Source organism: Adiantum capillus-veneris, chromosome 19, assembly GCF_014529385.1.
Source record: "Adiantum capillus-veneris isolate H3 chromosome 19, ASM1452938v2, whole genome shotgun sequence".
In the NCBI taxonomy this organism is placed as follows: Eukaryota; Viridiplantae; Streptophyta; class Polypodiopsida; order Polypodiales; family Pteridaceae; genus Adiantum; species Adiantum capillus-veneris.
This window is the reverse complement of record NC_140949.1, coordinates 43,791,269-43,809,596: the sequence shown is the minus strand read 5'-3', so window position 1 is coordinate 43,809,596 and position 18,328 is coordinate 43,791,269. Positions and strand designations below refer to the sequence as shown.

Sequence of the window (18,328 nt, the reverse complement as noted above, 5' to 3'; positions counted from 1 at the left end):
TTTCAAATGCTATTGCATATTCAAGGGCTATTTTAGATGCAAAGCTTTGGCATGCACGTTTTGGCCATCTGAATTTTGCCAGTTTGCTGCGTTTGCAGAAATCTGATATGGTTGCTTCTTTGCCGCCTCTTGAAGCACCTATCAAACATGTTTGTGAAGGCTGTATTTTGGGTAAGATGCAGTGTTCTAAGTTTCCGAAGGACGGCTCAATTCGGGCCACATGCAGATTGCAGCTTGTGCATAGTGATGTTTGTGGGCCCATGCAAACTGCGTCCTTGGGCAATTACCTCTACTTCGTCACTTTCATTGATGATTACTCCAGGCATGCATGGGTATTTTCGCTTAAAGCGAAGTCCGAAGTTTTTATGTGCTTCAAACAATTTCTGGCTATGGCTGAAAATGTCTCGAAATGTACTATGGACACCCTCCGTTCCGATCGAGGGGGGGAGTATATGTCTCATGAATTTAATGCATTTTTTGCTAGTCGTGGGATAAAACACCAATGTAGAGTGCCTTATACACCTCAGCAAAATGGTGTTGCTGAGAGGAAAAACAGGTCACTTACGAAAATGGCATGATGTATGCTCAAAAGTCAAGCTTTGCCGCATTCTTTTTGGCTTGAGGCCATCATGAGTGCCACTTATGTACTTAACAGGTGTCCTACAAAATCTTTGCAATCTATTACTCCATATGAAGCATGGCATGATACAAAGCCTTCTATTGAGCACATGCGTGTTTTTGGTTGTTTGGCATATGCTTTGGTGCCACAAACACAGCGCAGAAAATTGGACGATAAGCCTGTCAAATGTATTTTTGTTGGTTGTAGTGCTGAAAGCAAAGGTTACAGGTTATATCATCCACAAATGAAGCGTATTCTAATTTCACGGGATGTAGTGTTTGTGGAAGATTCTGTTCAGCCCTTGCTGTCATGTACTAGAGACAGTAATGTAAGCTCACAGGACATTTATGACACTTTGTTGCCTCTTTTCAGTGGTGGAAATACGAATGTAAGTTCCAATGAGGCAAATGTACAGCCTATGGGGGTTTCTGAAAATGTTATAGATCAGCCTATTACTGATGTAGATGTACATGATGTACTTGATGAGGAAAGGGCTGAAAATGAGCAGGCTAGAGGTATGCCAAAATGGATGGTGCACACTTTGCATGACAGTAAATTGGATGCACCTTTGTCTAGTCGTACTCGTTCAGGCTCTCGCCATGCATCTTATACATTAGATTGTTATGCTTTGGCTGTGTCTAGCTTACATGATGTTGAGGAGCCTCTATCTTTTGATGAAGCACAAAATTCAAAAAATTGGATGGCTGCCATGCAATCAGAATATGATGCACTTATAGAAAATGACACATGGACTTTATGTGATTTGCCTCCTAGCAAAAAGGCCATTGGTACGAAGTGGGTTTACAAGTTGAAACGCAAGCCAGATGGTGAGATCAATTGCCATAAGTCTCGACTTGTTGCAAAGGGTTATGCACAACAAAAAGGCATAGATTATGCCAAGAGACTTTTTCTCACACTTGTCGTATGACTACTATGCGTTTTCTATGTGCATTGGCAACTCATTTTGGTTGGGATGTACATCAATCAGACATTGTTACTGCTTTCTTGAATGGTGACATATATTGAGGAAGTTTATGTAACGCAGCCTCGTGGTTTTGTCATAAAAGGACAAGAGGACAAAGTGTGCAAATGTAAGAAGGCTTTGTATGGGTTGAAGCAATCTCCTCGTGCTTGGTATGAGAAAGCTGACACTCATTTGGTTAAACGAGGCTTTCGTAACAGTCCAACAGAAAGCACATTGTATGTAAAGCGTGAGGGTGATGTACTTCTCATTGTGGTTCTTTATGTCGATGATTTGCTGATCACTGGACCAATGGAGAGACATATTGCTGAATTTAAGGCTGATTTGAATGCTACTTTCAAGATGAAAGATTTGGGGATGTTGCATCATTACTTGGGTATACAGTTTAAGCAGTGTGATGGTGGTATTGCCTTGTATCAAAAAAGTTACATAGAGACATTGCTATGTAAGTTTGGACTTGAGGATGGCAAACCTATTGCCACTCCCATGGAAACAGGTTTGAAGTTGAGTCTACATGATGCTGGCGATCCTGCTGATGTCACTCTTTACCAAACTACTGTTGGCTGCCTCATTTATGTATGCAACACGAGGCTAGATATTCAATTTGCAGTCTCACAAGTGAGCAGATTCATGCATAGCCCAAGGTCTAAGCATTGGCAGGATGTCAAGAGGATTTTCCGCTACCTTAATAGCACTTTACACCTTGGCTTGTTTTATCCCAAGGGGGGATCATTGCTGCCAGACTTACATGCTTTTTCAGACTCAGATTGGGATGGTTGTTTTGACACGCGAGTGTCCACAAGTGGTTTTTGTTTCATGCTTGGCAGTTCATGTATATCATGGTTGAGCAAGAAGCAACCTACTTTGGCCACTTCAAGTTGTAAGGCTGAGTACAAGGTATAGTCTTCACAGCTACGATTGAGTGCAGACGCCTTATGGCTGATTTGGGTGTTGGACAGGACACTGCCAACACTATCTACACTGACAGTCAGAGCGCATTGGTAGTTGCGAGGAACCCAGTTTTTCATGCTCGCACAAAGCACATTGAGGTGCATTACCACTATGTAAGGGAGAGGCTCTCAGCAGGAGAGATCAACTTGGCTTATGTGCCAACACAGGACAACCTTGCAGATCTTTTCACAAAGGCATTGTCTCATGAGAAGCTTGAAGCTTTCCGCAAGGCTTTGGGCTTACTCTCCTTTGTGGACTAATCATGTCCTCAGGGCATGGCACTTCCCTTTACTCATGTGCCAACTCTCGTTCACCGCATCTCTCCAGGGGGGATTTGTTACCATATACATGTGGTAGTGATGTGTGTGAACACACTAGGACCGCTGGGGCATTTTTTCCCTCTTTAGGAGGTTTTTTCCCCCGTGCATTGTATATACGCCCATCATTCTAGGGCTATCTATCTTTCCATTGCACACTAAGTAATACACTCTCTATTGTGTGCCTTGAGCTTCCTTCGTCTTCTCCAAGCAGTGTGCGTTTCTCTGCAACCCTAATTCCAACAAATTTACTTATTGATTCAACAATTTAAACCATATAGTATGTGTATGTACTAGTTGGCATATCTCAATATCCACAACACTAGTGTTGTAATATGTTTATTTTGAATGCATTTGAGGTTTCGTAAGGATTAAGTTTAATCTTTTAGGCTCAATGTTGACCATGCAAGCCATTTTCAGGGGCACGGTCAGTACTCTCACCAATGTGAGAGCAAGAGAGAGAGAGAGAGAGAGAGAGAGAGAGAGAGAGAGAGAGAGATTACGATCTTCAAAAACTAATAACACATTACTCTTCACTTTTGGTCTTTATCCACATTAACCTATTTTCTCTACTCTTTAAAGAGTCATAAATTAAAAGGATGCTCAGGAGCCTAGCTCATCGTACTTGATTACCATTACAAAAGTAGAAGGATAAAGACAAAAAATGAGAGATTGAGACGAACAAAAGAATGCCAATTGGAAAACAAGTTGAAGCTTCACTTGGGCATTCTAAAATAGAAAAGGTGAATTAGAGAGAGGACTTTCTTGCAAACTAAACTTTTACACACACAAACTGTGTGCGCCTTTCTCCCTTCTAAAGCATGCCAAAAAAAATTCCAATTCCAAGGGTTTTTAAGTTTCTTAAAAACCAAAGCTCTTATTTTCTCATGGATGTTTTTTGCAAAAAGTTAAGAGTTCGAGTCCAGACCGCTAACCTTGGTTTGAGTTAGCATTTGCTAAAAATTGCCCTTTAGAGAATTTTTCATCGCTTAAAAATTTCAAAACCCTTGTTTCAAATTCTACCTGTTATAGTGTAAAACCTAGAAATCCTTCCAATTTTAAAAGGACAATTTCAACTTTCTCACTAGTGACAAATTGAATCTGTTGGTGAGTCACCCATCCATAAAACCTTAGTATAGGCGGAAGTTATAGTGCCAAAAAAGGAGTGCAGTCGAACAAAAAAAAAACAAGGTGAAAGTTCACTATGGCCTACCTGAGTTTATGAGAAGAATTTAATAATAAAAGGTTTTTTTGTGAGAGAAAACAAGAAAGTGACACCAATTTTTAAAAACATTTGCTTTCACAATAAAATTTTATATTTCTTGAAAAAATGTAACAATAAACTATTTAGACTACAATATATTCCAAAAATATAAAAAGTGATGTTTGAAAAACCACTTGGAAGCATTGTAGTAAATTGAGAAAAAGAAGGTGGTAGCGCATGATAAAGATTGTGTGTGACCCAATATTCAATAACCCTCTTTAGCGAGAGAGGTACACAAATGTCAACACATCTCACAAAGGCCTAGGAAAAATAATTAATAAGAAAGCTTTTTGCCATGTGGCACCAATCCACATGCTTTATCCAATGGTCCAAAATTGCACCAAAAATCCAACGTTTTACTAATGACTCCTTACAAGGCTTTCACACGATGGGCTTGGAAAAGGAAAATGGAAGGTTTTTGGCTAAACTTCACCTTCACACGATGAGTTTGGGTAGGAATCCCAAGAATGTAGGCAAGGGTGTTCCTTTAAACAAACTTTTGCAAAATAGCAAAAGTCTAGCACGACATGGAATAGTTTCATTCTTGGTACTTGTAATAAAAGGTAAACACCTTCTTTTTAGTTCCCTTTTCTTACTCATCCCATCCATAACTCGTTCTATGGATCACAATCTTTTGAAAAACTATTTAGTGTGAATGTACCCCCCTTATTTATCAAGGGAATAGTTTGGAGGTGAGATTTCAAACCCACCGTGTGTAGGCTCTCTTATGTAGTCCCAAAAAAAAAGCAATGGCGTTTTAAACTTAAACAGAAGGAGCTTCCGACTTCGTAGATTGTGGCCAAATAATACGGAGGTGATGACCACTGAAACATTCCCTAAGGTTTGATCGATCGACTTCAAGCAACAGCTAGTAAGCATGTCTCCTCCACTGGACGATGCCAACCCTCAACGGCCCATCTCCTCCATCTTGTTCGTTATGGGTAAGTGCTATATTGTTGAGAGAGAGAGAGAGAGAGAGAGAGAGAGAGAGAGAACTTTATTATCGTTTTCTAAAGGCTGAAGTCGGCCTATGATATAGATCGATGTATGTCCTCTACCGTTGTCGCTTTTATTTAATATTGTACCCAGAACAATAAATAAAAGTGCTGATAACAAGATAATCCCTAAGCTCTGATGTAAGGTGGGAGTGTTTCGATGAAGGGGTGGAGCTGTAGATCAAACTATATGCTCCGGGAGTACATTCATGAGATGCATGCATTTAGCTAGCTCCATCTGGTAGCAAGCTGGGGATGTAGGATATGGTGCATGGGATAGGGGATAAGAGCCTATGAAGAATAGCTACTGGGTTCGAGATGGTTTGCTCCACCTGCTCCTTTGTTGTGGCCCTCAAATGTCGTGCTAGAAGCTCTTGGATTGGATTTTTATGTACTCTCTAGGCTCGCCTTGGGTCATTTGCAAGCTAGAAGAGTCTTTGTTTGTTGTAATGAGACTCCTCTCTGGGTGGTAGGAGAGGGTGGTGGGTAGCTCTCTAAAAGAAGTTGGTAAGCTATGATTGTTGTCCTCCATTAGTGACTAGAGGGATACTTGGGACCTCTCTATATCTCTAGATCTCAAGGACGTTGGCGATTCATCAGGTAGCACATGTAGAGATGCAAATTCCAACAACCCAGTCATTGAGAAGTTGACGTTCAGTAAGTATGACATTCATTCTTGGTTGCATCAATTTAATGCTTACTTTGTGACAACTAAGAAAACAGGGAATAGCAAAGTTTTGACGGCAGTCATGTATCTTGCCGGTGACGCCATTAGTTGGTATCACCCGTGGCAAGAGGCACAATTGGCCATGCACCTAGAGGAAGCCGAGGAAGGCTTGCCCCTTTCCCCATAGCATATGCATATAGGTTGCACTTTTGTTCGGCCGCCCAGGTTTGGGGCGGCCGCCCGTCCAGTATGGGCTCCCTTGGGCACCTACATATGGAGCCAAGGGGTACCCATTTCATACGTTGTATTTTGCAGTCTTGTGGTTGATGGTAGTCGGGGGGGCTGATTGCCCCCTCACATCTTGCGTTTATGTCTCTATCTCTCTCTCTCTTCTCCTCTCTCACGCTTCCGCACTCACATTTTGAAACCTTTGAAGGGAGAGGTGCCAATCGATAGGGAGACTAACGAGCAACCTGAAGTGGAAGAGAGCAAGGAGATACTCGTTCTTAACAGATACTGGCTCACAAGGAAAGGAAAGTGAAAGGTAAAGTGAGACGGCGGTTCTTGGTGAAATTGAAGAACTATCCGGCATTGGATGCAAAGTGGATGGAGGAGGATCTGACAGATACTCCACAGATAGTGGAACTTTACCTTGAGGCTTTCGGTCTAGTTGCGTCTATTCCGAGAGATCTCGCAGATCAGTAGGGTTGAATCTGGTGCAAACGAGATTGCACGAGAGGAGTTACTCCGCTCCTTGTCACAAATTACCTAGATGGAATAAAGGCACTGATTTCCCTTTGGACTTCGGGGATACTGATGTGCTGACAGTATTCTGCTATATGACTTTATGAATGAAGAACTTTGAAATGGGAATTCCCGAAATAAATCTGATTTATGTGCACTCTCTCATGTGATTTTATTTGAGTGCAAGTTTGAGAGATGAAACGACTGCAGCATTTCGGTCTTGAGACTATATGGACATGATCGCAATAAGAATTAGTTAATCCGACATCAGTAAGGTACGATGTGGATCTAGATGCGATTGCTAAACATGTTGCCAGGAATCATGGTTCTAGATATCGATGGATTCTATGTGATTTGATGTTTAGTGACCGTCGTCTTTGTGCAAGTACTAGATTTGTGTTGTCTAGTGCGTCGGTACTTAGAGTCAATGTCTACTGAACTAGCTTATGGCTTGCACTTGTTTTTACAGGCGTAATTGAGGGCGATTACAATTCTTTCAAGAGGGGGAATATGCCACAAATTGATGACGTTGCAGTCCCAACGATGACATGGACAACTGTACGGAAGCTGGAAAACGGACTGACATACTGACGTGGCAGGACGTACGGATTTCCGCAAAATGCACCGACGAGCGCTAACGTGGCACAACGTATGGACTTTCCACGCTTTCAGTGGCAGCTTTTGGGCCATTAGCTTTTGAGTTTGAAGCTTTTTGATGTATTGCTTTAGAGAGGCCATGGGCCTTCAAATATGAACCCAGGGCCACTCTCTTCCTTAGTTTTGCTGACGAGCAAGCTGAGCAGAAAGGACCCTCGAACTCTGTAACTTTGCTCAAGCATTAATATAAAAATAAATATCGAAAGGAGCGCCAGACTTTGGGGCCAATACCTTTGGGCACGGAACTACGCCGGTCCTTGTTGATTTAAGTGAATTGTGATTAAATTTGTGTTTTTTAAGTGATTCTCTTGTGTGTCGTGCCAGATTCCCAACTTGGGGTGCACAAGTCTATTTCATCAACTCCAAGAGATGAAGCACAACAAGGGTAAACTCAAAGACGGCCTCAGGTAATGGTAACTCTTTCTCTCATGACTCCTCTAAGGACAAGGACAAAAATTCACATGGGAATGGTAACAATAAAAAGATGGCAGGAGCAGTGGAAGTGTTTTAAGGAAATATCTCAGATCTATTACTCCGCACAAACACAAGGGACACTTACTTCACTTGAAAGAACTGAACGGAATTGAAAGAAAGAGAGAGACACAAGAGAGAGAAAAGAGAGGACACAGGGATGTCAGGTCCCAATCCTCAAGGGCCCCCTTGCTTTGTTGCCAGAGCAAGTACTTTCTTTATTCTTGTAGAATGCTGATACAATGTCCAAATGTTGAGGTGTTGATGCTAATGGGTACTGATGCTACTGATGCTGGATACTGGTATTGATACTACTGATGCTGGGTACTGATGGGTAGTGAGGTACTGCGGTACTGAGGTATTGATAGGTTCTATGTCGACGACGGCGACGACGAGGTACTGCTGGAGTCTATGTCGACAACGATGATGTCGATGATTGGGTATTGATGGGGTCTATGTCGATGACAATGATGTCGACGACGAGGTACTGAGGGGTCTATGTCGACGACGACGTACTAATGGGTCTATGTCGACAACTAGGTACTGAGGGGTCTATGTCCACGACGACGACGACGAGGTATTGATGAGGTCTCTGTCGATGATGGGGTACTGATGGATCTATGTCGATGACGACGATGAGGTTTTTGATGGGTCTATGTCGAAGACAGTGAAGTCAACGACAAGGCTAGGCTGAAATCTGCTACGATCAAATGCTGGAAACGCTGGCTGTCTTGGGCTGAAAACGCTGGTTTTCCTGGCTGAAAACACTGACCATGCTAGGCTGAAAACGTTGGTCATCGAGGTTTGAAAATGCAGATGGATCTGCTGCAAGGAATGGGGTGGATCTGCGAGGCTAAGGGCTGAAAGCTGATTGTCCAAAGGCGTGATGACGGTGAGGTACTAAGGCTGAAAACGCTGATGCAATTGGTGGCAAAAACGCTGGACAATCATTGTGCTTGAGAGGCTCTACAGCTCTACTCCTCTGCCCTTCTCTCCCAACGCTAGGGTTTCTTTTATAAGAATTATAGGATGGGTTGGGCAAGTTTTCCAACAAATTCTCGATTTTTAAAAGAATTCCAAAAGTCATTTATAAATAAATGACCTATAAGAGGTGGTCCAAGCGGTAAAATGCCTGTATGTTGAAACGGTTGTACTGTGTAAGAGAGGGTATGCAACTATGACCGGTCTGGGCATGCACGTCTTGCTAGAGGCTCACAAAGGTGCCAGGCTCACTCCTTAACTAAGACTCATGCCAGACTATAGTAGAAGCATGTCTACGTAGCGCAAGTGAAGTGTGCACGTGGCAAAAGAACTCTTCCAATTCTCTTTCTCAATCTAATTTTCCATCTACATCTCAATTTAAGGGCGACAAATCTAAGGATAAGAGTAAAGAAAACTCTGACAAACCTCACTCACACTTGAAGAAAAGAGTTTGCCCTACCTAGCCCTTAAGTGAATTATAAGCCCAAAGCCTGGCCTTTAAAGGCAACCCATGAGCCATCACTTGAAGACAAATTGCATAGCGCTAGCAAAGGGAGTAAAGTAGCCCAAATTTCAGTGCTAGCTTTTTTAGGCATCTAGTGTCAACGTTTTGGCAGCAAGACACCAGCGTTTTGCAGATTCAGCCATAGTGCCCATACCCTTGCAGATTAGACAGTGTTTTCTGTTTTCAGCCCATCCTCTTGCAGGAGATCTGCGGGATCCGCAATCGTTAGCCTCTCAGATGCGGTGCGGTCCTTCGGCTGCCCATTGAGCCTCTCCTCGGCCATTCCCTCATTGTCATGGAGTGTTCCATTGTTGTCCATCATCGGCATCATCGAGATCTGTCTTTTTCAGCCCTTAATTCCTCTCACATCGAGAGCGCAATTCAGCTTCAGATCTACCCCTTGGTGGCCATCCGCAATCCCACATCAAGAAGGATCCAAAGGTGCATCAAATCAGCCTCGGAGGTGCCTTGTCTTCAAGAGTTACCATGGTGACATTCCCCATTCAAGTCAGTAGAGTCCGCACTCGAGGTATTGCATGTGTGTACATTCCACTTACACAATCAAAAGCAAATACCACGTCGGCCATGGTGTCACAAATTATGACGTGGCATGACCAATTGCCAAGACCTAAAGTTATAAGTTCCAACTTATAGGGTCCCATCCGACGGGGCCTTAGGGATGTAAGGTGCAGCGGAATGAATGTTGTATTTTCTCAAGATTAGTGATTTTTATTTACTCAAGGTTCCTTTTAGTTCTTAGGGAAGGAGAGAGCCTTCCGTCTTATGGAGAGTGCTATGATCACGAACAAAGTGAGTGGATATTGTGTGTGCAAGTGAATGAGACTGAGAGAAGGAGAGAGAAGAGATATGACACCGAGAGGTTGTAAAACCCTCCTCCGAAGGCCCCACTCTCGTCGGCGAGAGTGGTCTACTTTGATTGCACAAAGGTGTACAACGCGTATGCAATGGACTGATGCAATGGGGGCTATGCCGATGACGACGACGGTGGTGACGACGACGACTTGATGGCTGAAATCTGTGGTCTTCTAACTGCTGAAATTCGGGACTGTTTTGGTGGCTGCAAATGACTGTTTTGGCTGCGTTTTTCGAGGCTAAACTTGAGGATCTTCTACAACCAATGGGGATTGAATCTGCTACCTTGCTATAGGCTGAAAACCTGCGTTTCGAACTGCTGAATTTCTGCGTTTTGTCACTGCTGAAGCTGCGTTTTCATATGGCTGAAAAACGCTGGTTGATGGTGCTAGAAAAACGCTGATCTGCAGCAAATGCCTAGCGTTAGTAAAAACGCTGAGTAGGGCAGGTGGTTGGTGAGTAAAATCGCCAAGGATGGGGCTGATCTGTAGGGGGAACAAACGCCAGGAAAGAGGGGGACTTTGGTGGCGATGCTGATGGTGAGAAAACGCCAATGAGAGGATGGCCTAGGGTTGAAAACGCTAGGGGTGCGGAGTGGGGGGTGTACTGCTGAGAAGTTGCCTGTTGAGCGGGAAGCTCCTGCTGCCTCTTCTGCCAGAAAGTGCTAACTTGGGTTTGCTTATATATTAACTTAGCAAAATTGCCCTACCTACTTTTGTTGGAAAGTCACTTAAAAATAATAAGTGAAAATAACCAAAAATAGGGAAAATAGGCTAAATGCACCGGAAGAATCTGATGGATTCTGAAGGGAATACTGATGATCATGCTGTGTGCAACCGGAGGATATGCATCTATGCTAAGTGACTGGGCATGCACGGTCTACGAATAGACTCACAAAAGTGCCAGATCACTGCTAAATCTAGACTGACTGGACTGGCTGAACCCTGCTGTGGTGTAGCTTGTCCACGGACACATAGGGTTGGGATGTGTCACGTGACATCCCCTCCTTTTCAAAGTGAGGTACTGGTACCGAACTGTATGACGTTGAGGGAGATCGCCAACAGCATCCGGAATCCTGGAAGGGACTCTTCGCCAGCCCACTTTGATGTGTGGGTCGTGGGGTACTTGAACTTTATAAAGGTCTGCAACGCTTGCTTCTTTGGGCCGCGCCGAAAGCGACACAAATTCGTTTGAATCTCCTTTCTTGCGTCAACTTCGTCTAGAGATCTGCTTCTACCGTCTTCAAGAATCTCCATGGTTGAAAATTCCTGAAACCATCTCCAACACAAAACCATGGACATACCCATTCCATGTCAAGTGAAGGAAAAAAATCGTGTCTTTTCTAAAGACTGTGTAGGCAATGTGGATGAACATAGAGATGGAGTGACAACCGGTTCATCAAACACATGCAAACAATGCGATCGAATCTTTTCTGTTTGATCGAAATCAATCAACTGTGGCAAATCACAATGGAAATGACCATGCTTGGTGCTCATACTATCATGTGCTCGTTCGGAGACTGTGTCATGCCAAGGAAGAGACATGGAATGTGACTTCCTTACATACATACCTGTCAGCTTTTCATGAACAATCCGCATACATTCGTGCTCATCCATGAGAGAAACGTGCTCAACATACAATATGTCATGCCTAGGAAAAGGGATCACATAACGATGTTGACTAAAATACAGGAAACGATCACAAATGAAACATTCGAACAATGCGTGCGTATCAATCATGCAAACACATAATAATTCCTGTGAGGGTTCTTTGGACCAAGGCTCGAGAGCCAAGATGGGTTCGTCCTGAATGATCGAATCGTCCTGTGGGGGTTCTTTGGACCTCGACTCGAAAGCCAAGGTCGCTTCTTCATGATTGCTTGAATCTACAACAAGGTTAGCTTCGCTATACAGCAGTTTGACATAGGAGGGCGTAACTAAGAGCACTCTTAAGATTCGGAGGGCTGCCTCTTACTTTAAGGGAAATGCTCGAACTTGGTGGTCCACGCTTCTATTAAACAAGATAGTGCCAATTAAATGGCTGAAATTCAAAAGCCTATTTATTTCTTCTCGGCTGACTCGAGAGTATGAACGCGACTTACGAATTGCTTGGAACCATCTTTGGATACCATCTTCGGATGACCAAGAAGGATACAGTGGTCACTTATTGCGAGAGATTCTGGAGCTCTTTTCTACCCACCTCTTCATTTAAGAAGATCTCGTTCAAGGAACAGATTGAGCGGTTTACCTTGGGTCTTCCTACAGAGATCCGAGATCACTGCTTAGAACAAAAGTTAGCTTCCATCAGGAGTTCACGGGGTTTTGCCATTCACTCGGGCAGTTTGACCTACCCCACAGATGAAATCATGACGCAAAGAGCCGAACAAACTTCGACAAATGAAAGTAGAAAGAGGAAGAGCAATCCAAAAAAGAAAGAAAAGGATGCACGACCCAAACTCACACTTCGAGAGAGAGCTCTCTACATCAAGGAGGGGAAGTGCTTTGGATGCGGGAAAATTGGACATCTCTCCGCGAAGTGGCCTAAAAAGGCACAAAAGAACAGAACGACAAGGATGATGAAAGGCCTGAGAGTTCGAGAGCAGCTGAGGAACGTGGAAGAAAAGGCAAGATGAAAACAGGACTGCTTCCAGATTGCGTGGGTATTGATCCCTGCACGATGGACGAGAGTACAGAACTTTGCCGAGCTTGGGGCAAAGTGAAAGACCAAGAAGCCCTGATCTTCTTTGATGGAGGAGCCAAGGCCAACTTCATTTCACCGGAATTGGCGGCATGGTTCCAGATCACTCCCGATCGGATGGGGCCACTTGCAGAGGCAGTTCTAGCGGCACCCGGCAGGGACGTAGTTATTACACCTGTCATTGGCAAACTATGGTTGCATTGTCAGGGGTATTTGGGGCATGAGGACGTCTACATAATGCCTTTGGAAGGTTGTGATGTCCTCTTGGGAATATCCCTTGTACCACAAGAACAACGCTGTGGTTGACTATCGGGCGAGGAAATCGACTTTGACCACAGAGAAGGGCAGAACCATTGTACTCAATGTAAAACTTAAGGGCGAGTCTGCCTTATTGTATCGGATTCGGCCTTTTCAAAATTAAGGAAATCCACTCTGTTTGTTTACTCGATCTTTTTGAAAGAGTTGAGTGATGAGGATAGGACAAGTATGTCTGAACCTGATAAAGAACGCCAAGATTTTCTCAACACTCATGCCGATTGCTTCTCAGAGGGCCTGCTAGGCGAGTTACCACCCGCTCGTCCTGAAGATCATACCATTGATCTGATACCTGGAAGCACACCATCGAACCGACCACCTTATCGTATGAGCCGAGCCAGAACGAAGAAATTATGAACCACGTGAAAGACCTCTTGGAAAAGGGTCTTGTCCAGCCTAGTACTTCACCGTACTGCTCTCTAGTGTTGTTGGTTTTGAAGAAAGACGGATCTTGGAGAATGTGCATCGATTATAGAACTCTCAACAAAATCACCATCAAGAACAAATTTCCGATTCCTAGAATCAATGATATACTTGATCGACTTCAGAGATCCTCGTGCTTTAGCAGGATCGAATTGAAAAGTGAATATCATCATATCCGAATCGCGCCGGGAGACATCTACAAGATAGCCTTTCGAATGACTTTTGGGTTATTTGAGTTTTTGGTGATGCCTTTTGGCTTACCAATGCTCGTGCGAAATTTAACCAGATGATAGACAGGATTTTTTGAGAGTATAGACTATTTGTTGGCACTTTCTTTGACGATATCATTGTTTTCTCCAAGGATGAGACAGAACATAGAGAACATCTGCTTCAAGTCTTCCAGGCATTACGAGATCACAAGTTAGTGATTAATGCGAAGAAAAGTGAATTTTTCCTACCAGAGATACACTTTTTGGGAGACATTGTGTCCACAGCAGGAGTGCAGATAGATCTGGCCAAGATAGAGTCTATCCGTGATTGGCCCGATTTGAAGAATGTCCATGAACTTAGAAGCTTCTTGGGATTGTGCTCGTACTACATGCGATTCATTAGAAAGTTTGCAGAGGTTGCTTCCCCTTTGCATACCTTGACACAGAAAGGAGTCCCTTTCTGGTGGGGACCCACAGAGGTGACTGCCTTTCAGACATTGAAAGAGAAATTGAATACGGGACCAATTTCGACTTTGTCGGACTTGCAGAAGTCATTTGTGATGCTTGTGGTCGTAGTCTAGGTGTGGTCTTAATGCAAGAAGGCCATGTCATTGCTTACGAGAGCCAATTGCTCTCAAGGCCGGAATTGATAGCACAGATTTATGAGAAAGAGCTTTTGGCAGTTATCCATGCTCTTACTCAGTGGCGGCATTACCTACTCGGAGCGGATTTTACTGTCTTTACAGACCATCAAAGTTTACGCTACTTCTTGTCACAGAAGCATCTATCGGAAAAGCAGATGCGGTAGGCGAACATCTTGTCACAGTTTCACTTCCAGATTGTCCATGTGCAAGGACAAAAGAATTTGGTGGCAGATGCTTTGTCTCGGAAGCCGTTGGTTCTGGCTATTTCCGCGATACATCATAGGAGCTTCGAGGATATGGTCGATAAGTATGCCACATATACAGATTTTGCAGACATTTTCACACGGATATGGGATGGGGAGACAATAGCGGGATATCCCATTCGGGATGGCTACTTCATGAGGAAAACCATGTTGTGCGTTACACAACCGTTGAGGGAAAAGGTTATGACCGAATGCCACTGTCTGCCTTTTACAGGTCAACGCGGCATTGCTACCACCTTGAAAGGGGTAGAGAGAGACTTCTTTTGGCTGAGACTTGGGAAGGATGTGGATGAGTTTCTCCGCAATTTCTTGGTATGCCAGTAGGTCAAGTTTGACAGGCATAAAGCACAGGGATTGTTACAGCCTTTGCCCATACCCACCCGTCCCTGGGAAAGTATTGCAATGGATTTCATTTTTGATCTCCCGAGAACACAAAGTGGTCACGATGGTATCTGGACTGTTATTGACAGATTTAGCAAGCAGGCTCATTTCATTCCAGTGAAGAAAACAGTCAAGCCGAATCACTCAGCGAGACTGTTTGTGGCCCAGACCTTCAGATTACATGGCATGCCTGAGACGATTGTCTCCGACAGGGACCCTAGATTCACGAGTTTGTTTTGGAAGGAAATTTGGGAGAACATTGGCACGCGGTTGCAATTCTCATCATCTTTCCACCCGCAGACTGACGGGCAATCTGAGATTGCCAATTCAGTGGTTTTAATTTTATTGAAGTCTTACATCTCAGATCAGAAGACTCAATTGGAAAAGTATCCACCTTTGAAGTTTGGTGGAATTTGCCTACAACAACACGGTACACTCTTCGACGAGGAAGGCGCCATTTGAGATTATTGAAGGTGCTGCAAAGGTTCCACCCTTCCTAAGCACGAAAGATAAGATTTTTAAAGATGATGAGTACACGCATGACTTGGACACGACTTTTGCCAAGGTCCGTGAGGCTTTGCAGAAATCTCAGGAAAGACAGAAGGCAGCGGATCGCCATCGTCGCGATTTGAAATTGAAGGAGAATGATTGGGTGCTTTTACGTTTTGAGAAGGCACGCCCGAGAAAGAAGAAGGGAAAGGAGAGGCTTTTTCCAAAGCTTAGTGTGAGATACTACGGACCTTTCCAGATCTCCGAAAAGATCAATGATGTCTCCTTCCGACTGAAACTGCCTGACACTTGGAGGATTCACAATGCATGTCATGTGAGTCTCTTGAAACCTTTTAAAGGTGATGTGCCCGAAGATGGCCTGATGAGCAACCCGAAGTGGAAGAAAACAAGGAGATCCTTCTTCCTGAACAGATTTTGGCACATAAGGACAGAAAGAATAAGGGTAAAGCGACAAGGCGGTTCTTGGTTAAATTCAAGAACTATGCTGGAGTGGATGCGAAGTGGATGGAAGAGGAGGACCTAGTAAATACTCCTCAAATTGTGAAACTTTACCTTGAAGCTTTTGGTTTAGCATAGTCTACTCCAAATGGAACCCCGAATTCAGCTTGGCCAGAGATGTGGTGTAGTGGGTTGCACAAGAGGGGAGTTACTCCGCTCCTTTGTCAACAGATGCCTCGATTTTTGAATACTAGAGTCATTGATGTCTCTTTGATCTTCAGGGATATTGAGAGCTAACAGTATTCTCGTGTACGACTTTATGAAATAAAATTCCGGAAAATATGAAACTGATTTGTTCTTGACTTGTTTAAGTGCAGGAACTGATAGACGAAATGACTGCAGCATTTTGGTCTGAATGATCTCGATAGACATGGTTGCAATAGGGATTAGTCAATCGGGCATCTATGAGGTCTTGAGTGGATCTAGATGCGATTGTTGATTGCATTGCCGATAAATCATGGTCTGAGATCTAAATGAATGTTGAATGTGATTCGTCATGTGATGTCCTGTGATGTCAAGTGATGTCCTGTATTGTCGTGTGATGTGACTGTTGATTTGGTACATGTGCTAGATGTGTGTTCCTAGTGCGTCCGTACTAAAAGTCAATGTCTGCTAAGACAGTTTATGGCTTCTGTCTGTTTTGCAGGCGTAATCGAGGGCGATTACAATGCTTTCAAGACGGGGGTATGTCACAACTCAGTGTCGTAATTGTCCAGTACACACACACACCCTTTGTCAAGACTCCCGGCTAGAGGCAGTGATGTGGTAGGCCCGTTCAGACTGACCCGGAAATCACGACGGATTTTGCGGCGCATTCGGCGGGATGCTTATGTGGCAGCTGTGTACGGAAAAGCCCTTCTTTTCATCTATGCAAGGGCTGAAGACTTTTACGTTGAGGATTTTTGGGATTGTTGTATTTTCCCACTAAGTTTGTGAGAGAGAACTTGCATTTGATTTTGAAGCTTTTGGGCTCTGCTTTTAGCATCCCTTGTAAAACCTTTATAAGAGTCTTTGGGCTCTCACTTCTTAGAGCATCTGGACGCAGAGTCTGAGAGTGAGTCATGGCTAGTCGCTTGTACTGAGTTGCAGATTAATACAAAAAGAAATACCGAAAGGGGCGCTAGTCTTTGGAGCCAATATCTCTAGGCGCGGAACTCCGCGGGGCCGGTGTCGAATCAATTTTGAACTGTGAACTCTTTTTGAAGTGATTATTTGTGGTGTCGCGGTAGATTCTCGACATGGAGCTGTAACAAACTGGTGACGTGTCTACCCAACACACTGCAGGAATTGCCCCCGTTGAAGCTGCTGACGTGGCACTGCCGTACGGACAGGCCGACGTACTGCTGACGTGGCATCCCACAAATCGCGGTGTAATTTGTGGCTGTTTGGCGCAGCTTTCGGACTTGCTTTTTGCTACACAAATTGACGAACGAGAGAGAGAGAGAGAGAGAGAGAGAGAGAGAGAGAGAGAGAGAGAGAGCCTTGCTTTAAATTTTTAAAGGCTTTTGATTTTAAAGCTTTTGGGGCTCTTCTTTTAGCATCCCTTGTAAACCTTTATATTGGTGGTTTGGGCTCTCACTTCTCAGAACATCTGGACGTAGAGTCTGAGAGTGAATCTCGACCACTCTTGTGTACTTTGAGTTACAGATTAATACAAAAAGAAATACGAAAGGGGTGCTAGTCTATAGGGCCAATATCTCTAGGCACGGAACTCCGCCGGGCAGTGTCAAATCAATTGTGAATTGTGAACTGTTTTGAAGTGATTTATTGTGGTGTCGCGGTAGATTCTTGACTTGGAGAGTCCAAGTCTAATACAGAATCTATGCTCTCTATGAGAGAATGACTGGGAGAGTTTGTTGTCCAGGCGGTCTGTGTTAAGCAAGGATGCCCTTTCTCCTCAACCCTCTTTGGATTCTACATCAACGAGATCTCCGACTACATCTTACGAGAGGGAGGGGCAAGAGCTGACCTAAATGTACTCCAACATCCACAGTATACAAAGTTTGTGAAGAATCACCAACTTGACGAGATTCATTCACGATGGTAGGCCACCATCCACTCGCCTCTCAAGTTGGCCATGAAATAGAAAGCAAAGCCAAGTGCAGACAAGCAAAAGCTGTACTCGCAAGATGAATTTGACAATGCTATTGAGCAACACGTCAATAAATTGATGAAGACTACAAAGAGCTCTCGGAAGAAGACTCGATCTATCACAAATTGGTGACGTGGTTGTTCAGTACACACACACACACTCCTTCAATCATGGATAGTCCCCGATAGAATTCATGTCACTGGGACGTGGCAACTGTTAACTATGTCACGAGGACGTGGCAACTGCTAACTTTAGTTGTTGGTTTCTTTC

The 18,328-nt window shown here is 43.9% G+C and overlaps 1 protein-coding gene across 1 annotated transcript in view; it reads left to right on the top strand.

The window, feature by feature from the left end:
• Positions 1–4,827: 4,827 nt before the first annotated feature.
• The window catches only part of LOC147433915 (5'-methylthioadenosine nucleosidase-like), a 67,598-nt gene continuing 54,097 nt past the window's right edge, over positions 4,828–18,328 (top strand). Inside the window, exon 1 of the mRNA XM_086490538.1 lies at positions 4,828–5,074. Coding sequence (XP_086346664.1) covers positions 5,011–5,074 — 64 coding nt within the window. The 5' untranslated portion in view covers positions 4,828–5,010. The remainder of the gene's footprint in view (positions 5,075–18,328) is intronic.